The 16,476-nt window shown below is 43.1% G+C and overlaps 1 protein-coding gene across 4 annotated transcripts in view; it reads right to left on the reverse strand.

The window, feature by feature from the left end:
* The window catches only part of myo16 (myosin XVI), a 100,905-nt gene that overhangs the window by 46,740 nt on the left and 37,689 nt on the right, over window positions 1-16,476 (reverse strand). For all 4 annotated transcript variants that reach the window (XM_053876806.1, XM_053876807.1, XM_053876805.1 and 1 more), the window contains exons 5-14: window positions 14,176-14,284; window positions 12,068-12,192; window positions 11,872-11,997; window positions 8,896-8,971; window positions 8,015-8,165; window positions 7,795-7,945; window positions 7,471-7,581; window positions 4,444-4,509; window positions 3,670-3,797; window positions 644-749 (exon numbers count right to left, since the gene is read on the reverse strand). In XM_053876806.1, coding sequence (XP_053732781.1) covers window positions 644-749; window positions 3,670-3,797; window positions 4,444-4,509; window positions 7,471-7,581; window positions 7,795-7,945; window positions 8,015-8,165; window positions 8,896-8,971; window positions 11,872-11,997; window positions 12,068-12,192; window positions 14,176-14,284 — 1,149 coding nt within the window. The remainder of the gene's footprint in view (window positions 1-643; window positions 750-3,669; window positions 3,798-4,443; window positions 4,510-7,470; window positions 7,582-7,794; window positions 7,946-8,014; window positions 8,166-8,895; window positions 8,972-11,871; window positions 11,998-12,067; window positions 12,193-14,175; window positions 14,285-16,476) is intronic.

Raw genomic sequence — 16,476 nt, forward strand, 5'->3', positions numbered from 1 at the left:
GCGGCCCGTCAGTCTAAGCGAATCCATGCCATTTGCCGCCACTAGATGTCCATATGCAACCGAGCTAGCGGTTTTATGAGGCTGACGCTGCTGACCCAGATATCAAGCGAATAAGAATGAGCTCATCCGCGTTTGTTCTCCAGGCAACACACTGTTGTGTTTCCTCGCCGTGGAGGTGCAGAGCTGCTGCTTAGCACCGCACGCCTGTTGTGTCCGGCAACATAGCAACAGCTACGCGTATCTAAATATTCAACACGAGACACTGCACAAAAAGTAAAAATACTTCATACACAAAAAACTCTCTTTCTCATTGTGGAAAAAGTACGACTCCAGTCTTTTGTGTCGACCATTCACTGCTCCCTCCAAACTCCACACATTTTCAAATGATTCTCAGCACCGCGTTTAATCGCTGAGAAATCGAGGCGGACGAATGAAAAGCTTTTCAGCGACGGAGCAAATCTATAATCTGTCCTTGTTGTCAGCAGAGCAGCGATCGCGTCTCGGGATCAAAAGGGAGGCAGTGAAAAGAAGAAACTAGTGCAGGTGTCTCGGTGTTTGTGGACAGCACAATAGGCAACGCCATGTTTTCAGCAACTGGAAAAGATGGGGATGTTTTACAGTAAGCACTGAGGGTGACACTTACATGTTTCATCATGGATTCTAGAGCAAACTCCTTGCAGGTGGATCTGGCTGTCAGGTGGCGCACAATGTGTTTGCAGGCTTCTGTTTTCCCAGAACCACTTTCACCACTGAAAACACACACACACGGAACAATATCATTATTGAACTTTCTTTAGCACCTGACCAAGTGATCCACCTTCACCTATCTTGATCATCTTCCCAAGTCACACCATTCACCACACCCTCGAACCTCTTTGTCTTCTTCCTCTTCCGTCTCCAACATTCTTGGTTTCCACTCTGATACACTCCTGCTCTGATCCTCGCTGCTCACTCCTAATAATGGTGTTTTCCACTGAGCTGTCTGGATCAGCTAGTCTCGAGTTGTAACCACTGGTGCCAGCAACGCATTACTCTTATTAATTTTCAGTTACAGTAATCTAGCATGTTACCATTCCAAACCCAGTATTCAGATTAAAGCTACTTATCTAAGTGTGTTACAATCGTTGCCGTTGTTGGGAAGCGAAATATTATCATATGCGAGACATGCCAGGCACGTTTTCAGGCAGGTCACGTGTCAAGCTGCCGGAGACACAGCAGTAAATAACAGAGGAAAGAGATGCGTGTTTATACCTGAAAACGCATCCATTACTTTGAATTGGTGTCTGCTACAGGTGACAGTATTAACAGTGCTTTGTCCACCAACGTGCAGAAATGACCAGTAAAAGAAAATGTGCCTCGCAAATGTGTCAAAAGTGTGGACTCAAACCTATGAAGCAGTTTTTTAATCCCCTTCATAAGTCAAGTTAAACCACACTTATGATATGATTTAGGCTTTTCTGGATTTGGTGCAGGAAGAAACACTACTGATGTGATGTTCTGCTTTCTCTCAAGAGTCAAAAATAAAATGCTCCTCCAGAGACGTGAGTCACAGCAGCAATCACTTAAGGGAAGCTATTGACTCCATGTCCAATGGGTTAAAGCGTGACAAAATAAAATATTGACTGCACAATCATATGGCTGAGATTGTGCCTCAAACATGGCAAGGGAAACAGTTTAGCTTAAAGGTACAAATCAAAACGCTGGGCCCCTTTCAGTTCATGTTTGTTCTTAGGTTACCTTGTTTCAAGAACTCAATCTCGAATCTGACATAGAAATATCGTTAGTCAATGAGAGGTGTCGTCCGATGCTAAATGTAACTTGACAAGTAACTTGTAATGTAACTTAGTTACTTTTAAATTCAAGCAATCGGTAAAGTAACTAAGGGAGTAATCGGTAACCGTGGCAATACTGGTTGTAACGGAAATAAAGATCGTTTCCACTGCCAAAAGAGACCGATATGGCCGAGCCAACTCAGGCCATTGGTTGGTAAGGGGGCCACTGCAAAGTCAGAGTTCAGTCATGACGGCCAATGTTGTTAGCAACAGAAGGTTTTTAGCTTCCCTGGATATAATTTTTGACCTGTCTATGACGTGGCCCACCTAGTAATAGACCAGGAAGTATAATATACACCGCATGTTGCCATTTTGACTGGTTCAGTTCGGTGGATGTAATGTTTGTTGGCGCTGCTACAGTAGTATTAGGACTTGTAAGGTGGTACAGCCCCAAGCTGTAGAAGGTCAGGAACTTCAGCTCCGGCGACGAGGTGCTCAGCCTGTGTATCGTTCCCAGCTCACTGCTGTGATGAGGTCAAAAGGCCTTTTCATTTAGCAGTTTTATTAGATTTCAAGGGCGTCCTGTTAGCGGCCAATCCTCCAGGGAGCGCGGTGATTAACCACGGATTGCGTTCTCAAACAGAAAAAACTGTCCAGTCGAGCAGTGCGAGAAGACGGGAGCGTTTCTGCGTGGGAGAGTGACGTTCCTGTGTGTGTGAGGCGGAGATGGAGTGCCCGAGTGCATTAACGCTGCCAGATTGGTTACAACTCAGCAGGAATGTCACTGGAGGACTGGAACTAGATTTAATTGCTAGTTGCCTCAGCAGAGCCAAGGACGAAGAGCGAGACGTCTGGCAGCTCAGAAACACTTCGTCGTCGTCAGCATTTGAGAGAGGGGCGGATCTGAGGAGGCAGGGATTCACAGCGCTCCATGCAAACCTAGCTTAATCCAGGTTGAGGGAGGGACACGCTGGAAAGCATGTCAGACAGTTGCACGTCTAAAACTGTTGGACTTGTTTGTAAGGAAGCAAAAGAACTGAAATAGAATCTAAATTCTTTGCTCATGGGTTCAGGAATGGGTGACTCCATTGTGGAGACAATATGTAGCGCCACCATCACTCAGTAGGAAAGGTTCTAATACTTTGAGATTTTTCATTAGTTTTCATTTTTTGTTGAATTTTTGTCTTTCAAATTCAGTTTTAATTAGTTTACATTTTTTCAAATGTTTAGTTTCAGTTTAGTTTTTAATTAGTTTTTGTTATTTGTTTTTTGTTTTTCTTTCCTTCAAAATGGAAGTAAGATAGAAGAAAGTTGCAAAAATAGTCACAAAAAAAAGTGATAAAAACAAAAGATGAAATGTCATAAAACCAGCCAAGCCAAAATAAATAGACTTTAAATCATCTCAAAATGATTCTTAAATAATAAATAAATAAATAAATAAATTTTAATTCATTTTGATTAGTTTTGTAAAGAGACAATGCAGTTTCAGTTGGTTACAGTTTTATGAAAAACTTTCATTTTTATTTTATTTTAATTATTGAAAATTATGTACAAGTCTAGTTTTCATTTTTTTCGTTAGTTTTCGTTAACTATAATAACCGTGGTCAGTAGCATGAGCCCGACTTTCTTGCTTGCTTCCCACTGGGTTATGCCACCACCTGCTGTCCCTTTGAGCTCATATTAATGACTAATAATAGCATCAGGAACAGATAAAATGAATGTAGGACGATAACAATGGATGACAATGTGGGCAGGGGTGAGCTGCCTGGAGGAGGTCTGCGCTCTCCGAGTGCTCTCTAGTCAAATGTGTGCCACAACTGAGAGCCGACCTGAATAAACTCGGCAGCCCACACGAGTGAAGTCCTGGCTCAGACAGGCGGGCGGGCGGATGATGTACCTCAAAATAAAACACTGGGGTCGTCTCTCCTGCAGCATCATGTGAAAAGCTCTTTCGACGGACGAGAAGATATGAGGAGGTAGAGAGGAACACAGGCGGCCCGTGGAGCTCAGGTACAGCTGACTCACCTGTGAGAAGCAGACAGCTTGAGTTACATAACCCTTGAAAGTTTCAGGAAGTTTAACTGGCCAGTGAGTGAGGAGTTTGAACACGGCATGCGAGCAGCACCACAGATGAGCTGCAGCTCTACAAAAGAGAAGCAGGACGGGCGTCGTCCCACCAGGCCAGAGGAGGTGACAGACAGTGGAGCAGATGACAGATGCCGTGACATATGTCTCGCTCACATCACCCGCTCTCTGCTCCACGCTCCTCCTTCAATAGAGACACCTGGAGAGAGTCCAGCTGAAGAAAAAAGGGGGCAGACCGAGGGGTGTCTGGCTTCATTCTGTCACGACACAGTGACTCTTTTGATCCTGTCGACAGGAGCCCGCACGGTTTTCATTCAGCAGTGAGGGTGAAAATGACTTCTGAGCTTTTAGCAAAACTGAACTAAATATCGAGTCAATTCTGTGTCCTGCTGCTGCTCCTGTGATGCACAGCTTTGTGCTGCGTATCACTGACAGGAAGTCTGCATTAATTATTTATCGCCGGGTGCATTTCATCCGTCCTTTTTACAGACAACATCCGTTAGATTTTGACTTTCACAAGATGCTCTAGCGAGGATCAACAAACATTTGGGGTTTGTTTTTACGAGGAAGGAAGCGCTTCTCTTACCAGAGTGGAGTAGATGGGGAGCACTTTGTTAGGATTCACCAACAGAAGAATGTGTCCTATGTACGTCTGCAAGAGATAAGTTAGGATTCATGTTGAGAGAAAACAGCAGAAGCAGAACGGCAAAATAGTGCGTCCGGAAAATCAGATGAAAAATCAAAGTTAAGAAGATGAATGAAACTCAATGACGAACACTTTAGAATAAAGCTCAATGTACATAAATATGAAATCGAACAGTATAAAAAAATAAGCTTGACATGACAAAGATCAAAATGAATAAATAGATAAATCGCATGTAGTAGGGAAAAAGATGATGAACGCAAAACGCAAAAAAATAAAAATTTAAAAAATTAAAAAAATAAAAATAAAAATAAAAATAGGGAAAGGACAATGTAATGAAGAAAAAGATACTACTAACTACAAAAAGAATATATGTTAAAGTAAAAGTCGAGAAAATCAAAGTTCATGTAAAAATAAATAAATAAAACAAAATGAAAGAAAACTACATTTAAATGAGAAAAAAGAATATTTAAGTAGAGGAAAACAAAATGTATCAAAATATTGGTGGAAAGAAACTTGGAAAAAGATGGATGACCTAATACATTCAAAAAAAATATTTGGTGAAAGCGTTACAGTGATGCAGCATGAGCAATTCATATTTTTTTAATGAATATATGAAAGATTTATGGACAAAACCAAAGTACACACAAGATTGAAGTATATTTTGACATGTTTCCAATATGTCACATGAAAAACAAAATCTGAAAAAATATTTTAAGAATATTTTTTAAAACAAAAAAAATAACAATAATAATAAAAAGCATACATATGAGATGAGAACATCCAGATGAAAATCAAAAACCACACAGGTCCTCCTCTCACTTGTTAACACTTCTGCCGTGGAAGCTGCTCTCATTAATTCTGCAGATCCTCATTCACGAGCGCTGCTCTCTCGTCACCATCGACTCTCACCACAATAATGACCCTCTCTCCAAGAACACCAGCAACCCCGCACTCCTACACACCGCTCCGACGGACCCAGGGGGCTTTTAGATAAAAATAACCCACTCACACTTTATGACCCCTCGCCCCCCAACTGCCCACCTCCTGTCTCTCACCCAAAACCCCGAGGCTGCCGGAGCTCTAACCTCTGGTCCTGTGGGAGAGCACCGGCCTTGCTAACATTCTGTAACATGCTGTCGTGACCCGAGGTCCCGACTTGAGGTTAATGACACCAACAAATGACTGTTTTTAATTCAAAATCCAACATCGTATCAGCTCTTTGACCACTAGTGTTGTAAAAAGATATTGTTAATCGATGTTCGCCAGTGTTTACTGCAGATTAAGTTAAGATTTTAGCCTCTTTGTCTAACATTTTCCTTCACCTATCCCGACAGAATGGATAAGAACCCTCATCAAAGCTCCACCTCTGACCACCCTGCAGGGAACATATGGAATATCGACTGCCTCTGTAGCGCCCTGGTTTCCATTCTGTACCTCACACTTCTTTATCTGCCAGAGAAACCTGCTTCAGAGTAATTTAAAAAAAAGAGAAAAAATATATATAAAGTGATATTAGTTATTTTCTTGGGGGGGGGAAGAGAAAAGCAATAAAAATAAAAATAAAAATAAACCAGCAAAACAGAAACAAATACGAAATATATAAATTTGTCCAAGTGAAAGTCCACAAAATTAAAGATGGAGAATGCTAATTTTAAGGCCAATCTCCAAAGCAAATAAAATTCTGCCAAAAAAAAAAAAATATCTCCAACATAAAGATAAGCTGTTCTTTGTGAATGTAAATAATATGTAAAGGTGAAGCAGTGTCACCACAGTAATGGATATATTATGTGCTGAATTAGTGTTTCATTAATGATTATTTAAAAGTGATACAATAATCATCGAAGTGGATTTAGGATGTGAAGACATAGCAAGGCACTTTTTAAAATCTCCAATGATGGTGTCACACACACATATATATATATATATATATATATATATAAAATAATATATATATGTATATATATATATTTTTTTTTCCAAGAGAAAAAAATCTCTTTAAAAGCACATTTTTTCAATACAGGTGTAACGTTATCCATTTCAGGGGTCTTCATTTGAAATTGTATTTTTAGATTGCATTCCTCTTTCATTGTCATATTTCAGGCTCCACTGTTGAATATTAAATGTCTGACTTCATATTTACATTTTATATAAAAGCTCTGTGTGACTTAGGTCTTGAAGCTGCAAAAGACAGTAGATGGATCTGGAATATTTTATACTACTACATAAACAAATGAAAATAACTTTCCTCCCGAACTATCTGTTTCTAAATCTCACGTTAAACACTCGACGATGAGCCTCAATGATTTCTCCATCTTCTCTTCAAAACCATTTTTCGGCGCATTATTTGTTTCTCACTCCTCCTTGGCCATTTTACATGCCTTTATTTAAACCCCCTTATCCCCGCACCCTGCTGTGATAACCTCACTGCCATCTGGCTTTTTGTAATAACAGTCATATTGCCTGCTCGCTGAGAGCAGGACATTGATCTGATTCCAGTCTTTTGTGGAGCTCGGCCCTCGGTGGAAAACTGTTCTCAAGAGGAGAGGAAAATGACATCTATTAAAAGAAAAAGCCAGATTGATTTGCAGGTATTTTGGAGTTGAAGACGACTGTGAATTGACTCTTACCATTTAGACTGAGCACTATTGATTTGGTAATGGTCAGCACGCCTCCGCGTCGGCGGGTCAGAACCCGCTGCCTGACTTCCTTTGTATCAGATAGAACTTGTTCTTGATATGCAAAACAAATTTTAAAAATTCTGTGAATAATTTCTCTGGTGTCAAGTGTTTTATATATTCTAATGGGAAACGCACTGTAGAGTATAAAACAGTTATGATGTGATGCCAAGCCTGGAATTAACTGCGAGCCAAACATCCCCCCACTTCAGCCAACCACCCATGAGCATTTCTCTTTGTCTTTGTATCCATATCGGTTCCACAGTAGTTTAATTTGATCACAAAAACTTACATAAATCTGGTCGTTGCCGAAGCGTTTCTGCATCTCGTAGAGGAGACTGCTGTCTGTCAGCTCACTGAGCGACGCCAGGTCATCATTGGGCGCAGGTGGCATCAACTTGACCTGTGAAGGAAGATTATTAGACTTAATATCAGCCTTCTTTTTAGGGGGAAGCAGAGAGCAAGGGATGCGAAGAAGAGAGTGCAGACAGGGTGGAACAGGAGGCAGAGAAGTGGAGTTCAATGGTGGAAGCCAATCTGCTGCTACTTCTACTAGTAGTAGTACTACTACTACTGCTACTGATGATAATATTTAAGATAAATAAACAAGAGGTACTTGTTCTAGTTTGCTGGCTCCAGAGCTGTAGTGGCCGTCCAGCCCGTTCTCCAAGCTGGGCTGATGAGTCAGCGTTCCCCCTGCCTCACGGAACATGGCGCACTTCTCTAGCAGACTGTCCCGCTTTGAGATCGAGATGCCGTGGGAGTTCCTGCAGTCAAATATCTTAGGAGTAAATTCACGTTCATTGTCAAAGATGGGCACAAGCATGTGACCCTACAAGTTTTTCGCAGGCTTGGTGAGGTCATGGGAACCTCCATCGTAGCGTTGGTCAGTGGAGGGAAGAGGAGTTGAGGGGTCTTTGAGTCTCAGCAGCCAGCTCTCCTCTCCTTTCTGCAGCAGCTCAGCAATGGGCTCTGAAGCAGCGACATCTGGAGGGGAGAAATGAAACAAAGCCACGTGAGGCATTTCCTCACCGCTCTGTTGGTTGCTATGGAGACGGCGTTAAGTGAGCAGGGTCGGACCCCGACACTGGAAAACAAGGGAACGGACTCATGGAAGGTGACAAGCCCCCAGACTCTCATCTTTCTTTCATCATCCTGGAAAAGGGACGGGGGAGCACAAGTGATGGGGATGGCCTCGGCCTCTGAGGGGTTGTCACATTTTCCAGGAGCTTGGAGCAGTTATTGATTACCGCTGAGAGAGAGGCAGGCAGTGATTTACTGAAGCCAGCGGAGTAAATGCTTTCAGACCATTCAATATCAACACGCTCAAGAGAGGCTTATTTGGTTACCTCCACTCCACTGGCAATGTCTGACCCGGTGACTCTCACCAGCAAGCTCAGCGGAGCCGTGTTGTGTGTTTTTGTGTTGTTGTGTTTATTCACATTCAGTCTTCAAAAACGCACTTGTTTACTTTGAGGACATTAGAGTGTGTCTATACATTTTATTGAACCCTCGTTTTATTTTGTCTTTGTTCTCAACCCTCCAACAATTGTATTTTTATTTTCAAGTATGAGCCAGTTTGGTGGTGGAGTCAGACTGCAGACTTCGGGAGAATTTTTTTTGGCGCGATTGAATTCGAAGAATTCTATATATCTACAGTATATAATCTTAAATACATAGCACAACTGTAAGTAAAGAAAGTAAAGAAATGTCTCACCGGCTGGTTTATCTTGATGGCAGTTGAGCAGAGTCGGGTTCGCTCCATGTCTGAGAAGTTTGCTCACGATGCTCGTCTGCCAGAGAATAAAGGACTGTGTTAATTAAACCCATGAAAATCTCAGTTATGAGCTGCATATTTCATCTAACCAAAGCGCCTCCTTGTTAAAAGCTATTCAGAACATTTTAATACGGAACAAAGGGAACATTCTTCAATCCATTCCGTGAAGCAAAACATTATCATATCACACACTGCGATTTGACACCCGAGTCAGAAAGTGTCGGCGCCGGACTGTGGGGGTTCGGTAATAATGGGCGTCACGTGTCACGGCGGGAGCCCCCTAAAGTGCACCCTTCTTCACGGTGACATGTAGCGGCTGACAGCATCCATCACCTCCCTCTCCATCCTCAGAACTCCCACTTGGTGGATTCTAATTCAAAATGCAGGAGAAAGTGATGCTTTCAAGTGCCAAATGATGTGATGTGAAAATCCACTGAGGCTGTGAGACGTCTTAATAAACGCTCCACTTCTCATTTCCTCCGTTGCCGTAATGTGCGAGGAGAACTGGGGGCCACATTTGCATATATTTTTGAACAAGCATCTCAACTTAGAAGTCTCAAATGTCTGGTTTGGACTGAGGTTTGGACCTTGAAAAACTACTGATTCAAAGGACAGGATGTGGAATTGAGGCCTACTTCTCCTCCATTTTCCAGATTAAAATGAAAGACATTTTCAACTGTTGCAGTGCACTATGGGAATATTCCATCTGGACTCATGTGGTAGGCCTTCAGTTCTATAGCATTATTTAATTTTTCTGTTGGCCTCTGATAGCAAAGACACCTGCCAGACCTGCTGACTCAGCCGGTCCACTCGCGCACCAGCTGCTGCTTCAGGAACATAACTCCTGTCTGCTGCACTCGCACCACATTAATGCTGACAGGGCATTTGGGAAACTTTCAACGGTTCAGAGAAGCGGAAACATCACAGAAAGGTCATGATCACAACACACACACACAGACAAAAAACTCCTCTTAAATGAAGGCTGTATTCTTCATCCTCTTCCTTCGATTCAAAACGCCTTCACTCGGAGGGATCCAACTTTAACAACCGTGACTCGAGCTCGGGTGCCAAGGTTTAACTTATCAGGAGACCAAGTGGGAGCAGCTTAATTAGCTGAGCTAATGGGGTCATATATCTTCTTAAGGGGTCAATCTCGCACGTATGCCACATTGCACAAGGGGTCTCTGGGTTTAATGTTCCGGCTCGTGTTACAGCTGCTGCCCGCCGTTTCCAGGCAACAGTTTGTCAGTCTGAGTCACGTCAGCAGAACAGGCAGATGATGATTAATAGCCTGGACTCCTCCATTTAACATGCGGGAGAGTCCAGGTAGCTTTGTCCATCACCACGCACATTTGCCGCTTTAGCTGGCTTTGTCCACCTTCACCTGCAGCAGTGGTCCCCAACCCTTTTATCACCGCAGGACCAGTCAGCACTTGACCATTGGAACGTGGCCCGGGGGGTATGAAGGTGCCACGGTCACATAAGGCCTCTGCACGTTCCACTAAGACTCACAAACTCTCCTCCTCCTGCCCCAACGCTCACTGACTCTGGTCGCTGTGGAAACGTTTAAACATGCCTTCAAAATAGCATACAGATACACCACCAAATCCAATATAATGAAAATTTTAAATCACCATATGGTTAAATCAATGGGAGCCCAGAGACGGTCCCATCTGGGAGTGACATATTTCAATACTTTCAAACTTGTTTGTTTTTCTTCTTGGAAGTCGTAGGCACTTCTCCTGCCTTCCCCTTTGCAAAAAACGTCTGTTTCTGACTAATTTTGCGAGCTTGTGGGTAACATTTTGGCTCTGAAGTGACCTCGGCTTAACCTAGAGAATCCGGTCACTTTTCAAAATAAAAAGGTTTCACCGTCACCTTCACCTTTTTCTTCCGCATATCCAGGGTTGGGTCGCGGAGGCAGTATTCGGAGCAAGGAAGCCCAAACTTCCCGATCCGCACAAACCTCCTCCATCTCGGGAAGAGATTCCCAGGCCAGATCGGAGACATAATCTCTCCAGCGAGTCCTGGGTCTCCCCCCGGGGTCTCCTCCCGGTAGGACATGCCCGGAACACCTCACCTAAAAAGGTTTTTCAAACTAAAAATCCTTCAGAGTCAGATAACACACAAAACGGAAATCATTCATTATTACTTGTGCGGCCCGGTACCAATTGAATTGATCCACGGAGTGGTACCGGTCCCCGGCCCGGGTGTTGGGGACCACTAACCTACAGTATGTCCTCATTTGCCACCTCCCTTCTCCAGTCTCCCCAAACCATCTTCCCGATATGGTCTCCACTGCACATTTAAGAGGTAAAACAACCCGCAGAATCACAGAGCGAGCCACCCTTTTCGACGCCCTGTCATCCAATAACATCATGTTCCAATGACGGGTCAGAGTCAGCGTCGATACAAACAGGAGTTGAAAGGAAGTGTCAAGTTGTTCTGGGTGTTGTTGGTATGCAAACGGCGGCGCCTCGGCACCAGCTCGACCTGATTGCTAAGCCCTGTTGGGAAACCCAATCGATGATCCAATCCTCTGGGCTGCCACTCTGAAGTCAGCAGCACTCAGCTACACACGGGCCGACCCTGGAAGTGTGTGATGACCTTCACATGTACCTTAATTGGTCTTCAAAACTCAGGAATAAAACTATTACAGCTATTTTTTTCAAGGCTTCTGTAATAAACATCCCTGGGAATCCCTTCAGTCCTTGAAGAGAGATTATCAAACCGCTAATCTAAAACACGTGTCCCGCACCACTGCTCATCAATGGAGCCAATTTATCAGCGAGTGAGCAGCGTACCTGCAGGGAAGACCCGCCGCATCAATAGTCCCTCATTAGAGCAGAGCCATGTGAGTCGATACACTCAAAACTGGGTCGACGTTTTTTAGCATAAGCTGAAGAAGTCTCCTACCTGTCCGTACTTGGCAGCCAAGTGCAGCGGCGTCCAGGAGTTGTTGCATGTGGGATGAGGATCCGCCCCGTTTTCCAGCAAGAGAGACGCCACGTCCCGGTATCCGCTAGCACAGGCGATGTGGAGCTGCGGGGAGGCCGGTTTAAAGGTGAGCCACTGAAGTGCTGAAGCCACAAGATAATCCTTGGGATCCTACCAAGGTGACCCCATCATCGTTGGCTTGATCGAGGGTCCCCCCTGCGGCAATGAGCTGCCTGACGTCCGACAGCATGGTGGCTGGTCGCTGCGTCTTCATCGCGTGCATGGATGACACGTCCACACCTGAAACATCGTGTAGTGATTGTGGACTGGTTCCCATAAGCACCCAAACTTGATGGGACGGAGAGGACTTCGCTGAGTAATGGTTGCTATGGCAACAGAGGACACGGATGCCAGGTGTTTGTGTTTCCTCATTGTGAAGTGTCAAGGTGGTTACAGGGAAACCCCGCTCCTTGGAGACGGTTATGGAGAGAAGGATGCTCCTGAAACTAAGGATCATCCTGGACAACTTCACCCACCCCCTCCATCAGCTGCTGGTCCAATACAGACGCACAAGGACCAAGAGACTGAGACGACCCATCTGAAAGACTGAGCGCCACATGAGATCCTCTCTTCCCGCGGCAATAAAAATATACAATTCTTCCCCGAAAAAGTAACAGTGAATGATTCTTTGGCACAATATTCTGTTCATTCTGTTTCTTGCACATTGTTTATAAGATCTTTTGTGTAGCTTTAAATATATATGTTTTGATTGTATAGTCATATGTTGTGTACAGAGCATGTTACAACCAGACTTTCAGACAAGCATTTCTGCTATCTAAGGACTTACGGGCAAATTTTTGTCTCCTCTTCCAACATCCTGTGTAACTTGAACTCCCCAGCACCTTTAACCTTTACAGTCCCGTCTCCTGAATTGACCTCCTACTTGCTTAGTGGGAAGGAAGTGGTTGGATCACTATCAGAAATCATTAGGCCTGTGGGTGTGTTTCCCCTTCTCCAACACGCCGCACACACGCACACGTACGTGTACACACACACACACACACACACACACACATAATCCAGCCCCTGCGGCTTTAGCTCCGCTACAATTAATGGTAGCACACTTGACTTGAAAGAGTCATACATTTCCTTAGTATGCAGCAACCCTGCTATACTACTGGTTCAACTAAGGCTTAAGGGGATTCTTTCCCACGTCTTCATTCCGAAATCTCTACATATTAATGCCTAAAGTCACTGTTTTAGCGCTAACTCTTCCCCAGAAAGTTATATCTGTGTATTTATTCACCATTTTGTTTCGTTTTAATAAAAAAAAAAATTGCCATTTCACTTTTTTTTGTCCTTCGTATTTATTTTATTAAAAACCATAAGGAAAAAACAATGCATCTCAATTTTGCCCAATTATGTACCTTGTTTTGAGAGCCAGAATTTTCTATAAAAGTATTTATTTTTTATCCCTATACAGTCCTTGTTTTTTCAATAATAAGAATTTTATATATATATATATATATATATATATATATATATATATATATATATATATATATATATAGTGGTATATTATATAGTGGTATATATATTAGTGGTGGGACTTTAACAAGTTAAGCTAGTTAGCAAGCTATTAAAGCATTAAAATATTTTAATCGCATTTAATCGTTTTATTTAAATTTAATTGAACAGCTTGCTCTCCAGACAACAGGGAACCTTTGTAAGTGCATGAGTTCCTGGTCCACTGATCCCACTGATGCACAAGACATGTGGCAGCAAGGATGATAACAACAACAACAACAAGCATGGAGGAATCGTCCCTGAACAAAAGCAAACAAAAGCACCTGTTTGCTTTTGTTCAGGGAGCTTTTTCGCTACACAGTGACCAGGGTTTCCACTACTCTGAATGTACTTGAAATTCTTATAAAATTGAAATTCTTATACAAATATATTTCGAGACATAACAAGAGCTGTAGTTTAAATAAGGCGATATAAAACTTGAATTTTGCCACCATTGTGATTTATTGTGCTATTGTCAAATATATATATATATATATATATATATATATATATATACATACATATTTTTTGGCCCCTCTCGATTTACACTTTAATTGTCAAGAGCTGTGAAGCCTTAAAAGTTAAGGCAATAAATGGCATATGAAGAGAATTTAAAGCACATAAGCAGCGCAGGGGAAATGAAATCACAACTCACTTCCACCCCGGCCTCTCCCATCATCTAATCCTGACCGGCCTAAAAGAAGCATCGCTCCGTACCGTTGTCTTCCAGATGCTTCCGTAGGATATAGCTGGTCTCCGTTCCTTCAGAGGTGTAGTCCAGGGGAATGTTTCCGTTCACATCTTGCAGGAGGACGTTAACCCCAGCCTTGGACAAAAACAAGCAGAAAAAAAAGAGAGAGAGAGAGAAAGAGGAATGATTTGAGTTCGGCTCATCCGTCACAAATCAATGATGAAGTGAGGCCAATTATCTCAGGGTACCAGAGGGTTACCTGAGAGGAATCTCCCAGACGTTTAGTGATAATAGAGTGCATTAAAGATCTCATTAAATGACTGCCGGAGGAGGGGGGGGCTGTAAGAGGAACTCCAACCTGGGCTCAGGGGTGAGGGTCTGCGCCAGCCTGACAAGATGAATGCGTATTTACCCATGGAGGAGTCTGCCTGAGCAGCCGTGTGTGACGCCGCAGGACACCCAGGAGACCCCGCCACATGTTCTGTTAATGACTGAAGCAACAGTCGTCGCTCACAACCTGGTTATGATGGATTGTTTTCCGGCGAGGAACTCCATCATGCTCATTATCTGCGCAAACGCTGTGACGCTTTACTAGCAGAGCACAAAAGGAAAGCCAATTTGTGTTGGTTTAAAGCTAAACTACTACCGTCCGGCGCAGACTCATAAACCTCTTGGTTGGCTGAGCACATCACTTCCACTTTAGCTGCTCTCCACTGGCTGCCTGGGACTTTTAGAGTTGACTTGAAGATTCTTCTGTTCGTTTTAAATGGTCTTGCCCCACTGTATCTAGCAGTATCTAACTCTTTTAACCCCTTATGTTCCTGAGCAGCTTCACCTGGAGGTGCCAAAAACTAAGAGGACGATGGGTGGAGACCAGGCTTTCTCCGTCTGTGGCCCCCGCTATGGAATGTCCTCCCTCTGCCACAATTTTTAAAACACTTCTTAAAACGCAGCACTCGCGCAGTTTTTAGTCTTAGCATTAGCACACACACATATATATATATATATATATATATATATATATATAAATATATATATATATACATTTAAGAACAATAACAGCTAATATGAGAGTAGAATTTGTAAAAAAAAAAAAGAATATAATAAATACGAATATATATTAAAAAAGAGAAGCTGTAAAGACTAAATACAATGTAAAAAAATGTATTTAAATAAAAGTAAGATATTAAATAAAAGTAATATATAATACAAAAGTATCTATATAGATAAAAAGTATATATATATATATATATATATATATATATATATATATATATATATATATATATATATAGGTTTTTTTTACACTTGTGTTGTTGTTTTCTTTATAAATAAAGATGGTATGGTGTGACTGACGCACAAGAGACAGAGCGGCGGAGCAGTGGAGGCTGGACCTGGCCTGATAACAGGGACCTTACGTGAGGGTCCTTATTGAATATTTACAGCTAATAGAATCCTAACCACCCCACTGCAGAGGCAAGAAGATTTATGGCCTGGACTTGAGGCAGACAGAGGAGCCTGGGAACACAAGAGGAAAACAGGCGGCGGGGTGTTAACGCGAGAATGGGCTACCAGCTGACGGAGGAACAGAAAAGCAGTTAACCTCAGTGCTCCGATGGAATGCCGAGCCGTTCATACGGATCTCGAGTATTTGAAGCCTTGAAAAAAAAAAAATGAAGATGGACTCATTCTCTCCATTTTATTCCTCTTCACAAAATTTGGGTCACGGGGGCAGCAGGAAAAGGAAGGAGGCCAAGGCTTTCCTCTCCTTTTTTTAACTTAATCTGTCGGAGAGAAGGAGTCATGCTGGTCGCTGCATAATAAAGTTTTGGGTTTTTTTCTGATTCCCAGAGCTGCAATGCCCCTCCCACTCCATTTTTCCCATGACAATGAATGGACAAAGAAATAATGCGTTCCAAGCCTTAAAATAGGCTTTTGTAGGAGTGAATGTAGAGTGTCTGCTGCAGGTGGCTGTTCCTCTATGTGTGTGGCCGCTGCATGTGGGAGGGGTTGCCGAGTGAGTGACGTCTCTCCAGAAGTGAAGAGGTGCCCGGTGCGTGTCCAGCTCTGAATGTGCGCTTCTGTGCAGTTTGGCTGTGACAAAGTCATAAACCAAGTCACGCTCTGTCCCAGACTCGCCTCATCCCTGTCCCAGCTCCAGCCCACAACAGGACATCAAACCCTGGAGTGAGCGCTCCAGCCTCGGAGGTGTGGAGAGCGAGCACCTCCCCTGTGACACTCTACCACGGTCCAGTGCGGAGACAGGAAAGGTTTTACACCTCATTATGAGGAAAAAACAGTCAGTAAATGTAGGTAACGGGACACGT

This window comes from Synchiropus splendidus, chromosome 10 (genome assembly GCF_027744825.2).
Source record: "Synchiropus splendidus isolate RoL2022-P1 chromosome 10, RoL_Sspl_1.0, whole genome shotgun sequence".
NCBI classification, from domain to species: domain Eukaryota; kingdom Metazoa; phylum Chordata; class Actinopteri; order Syngnathiformes; family Callionymidae; genus Synchiropus; species Synchiropus splendidus.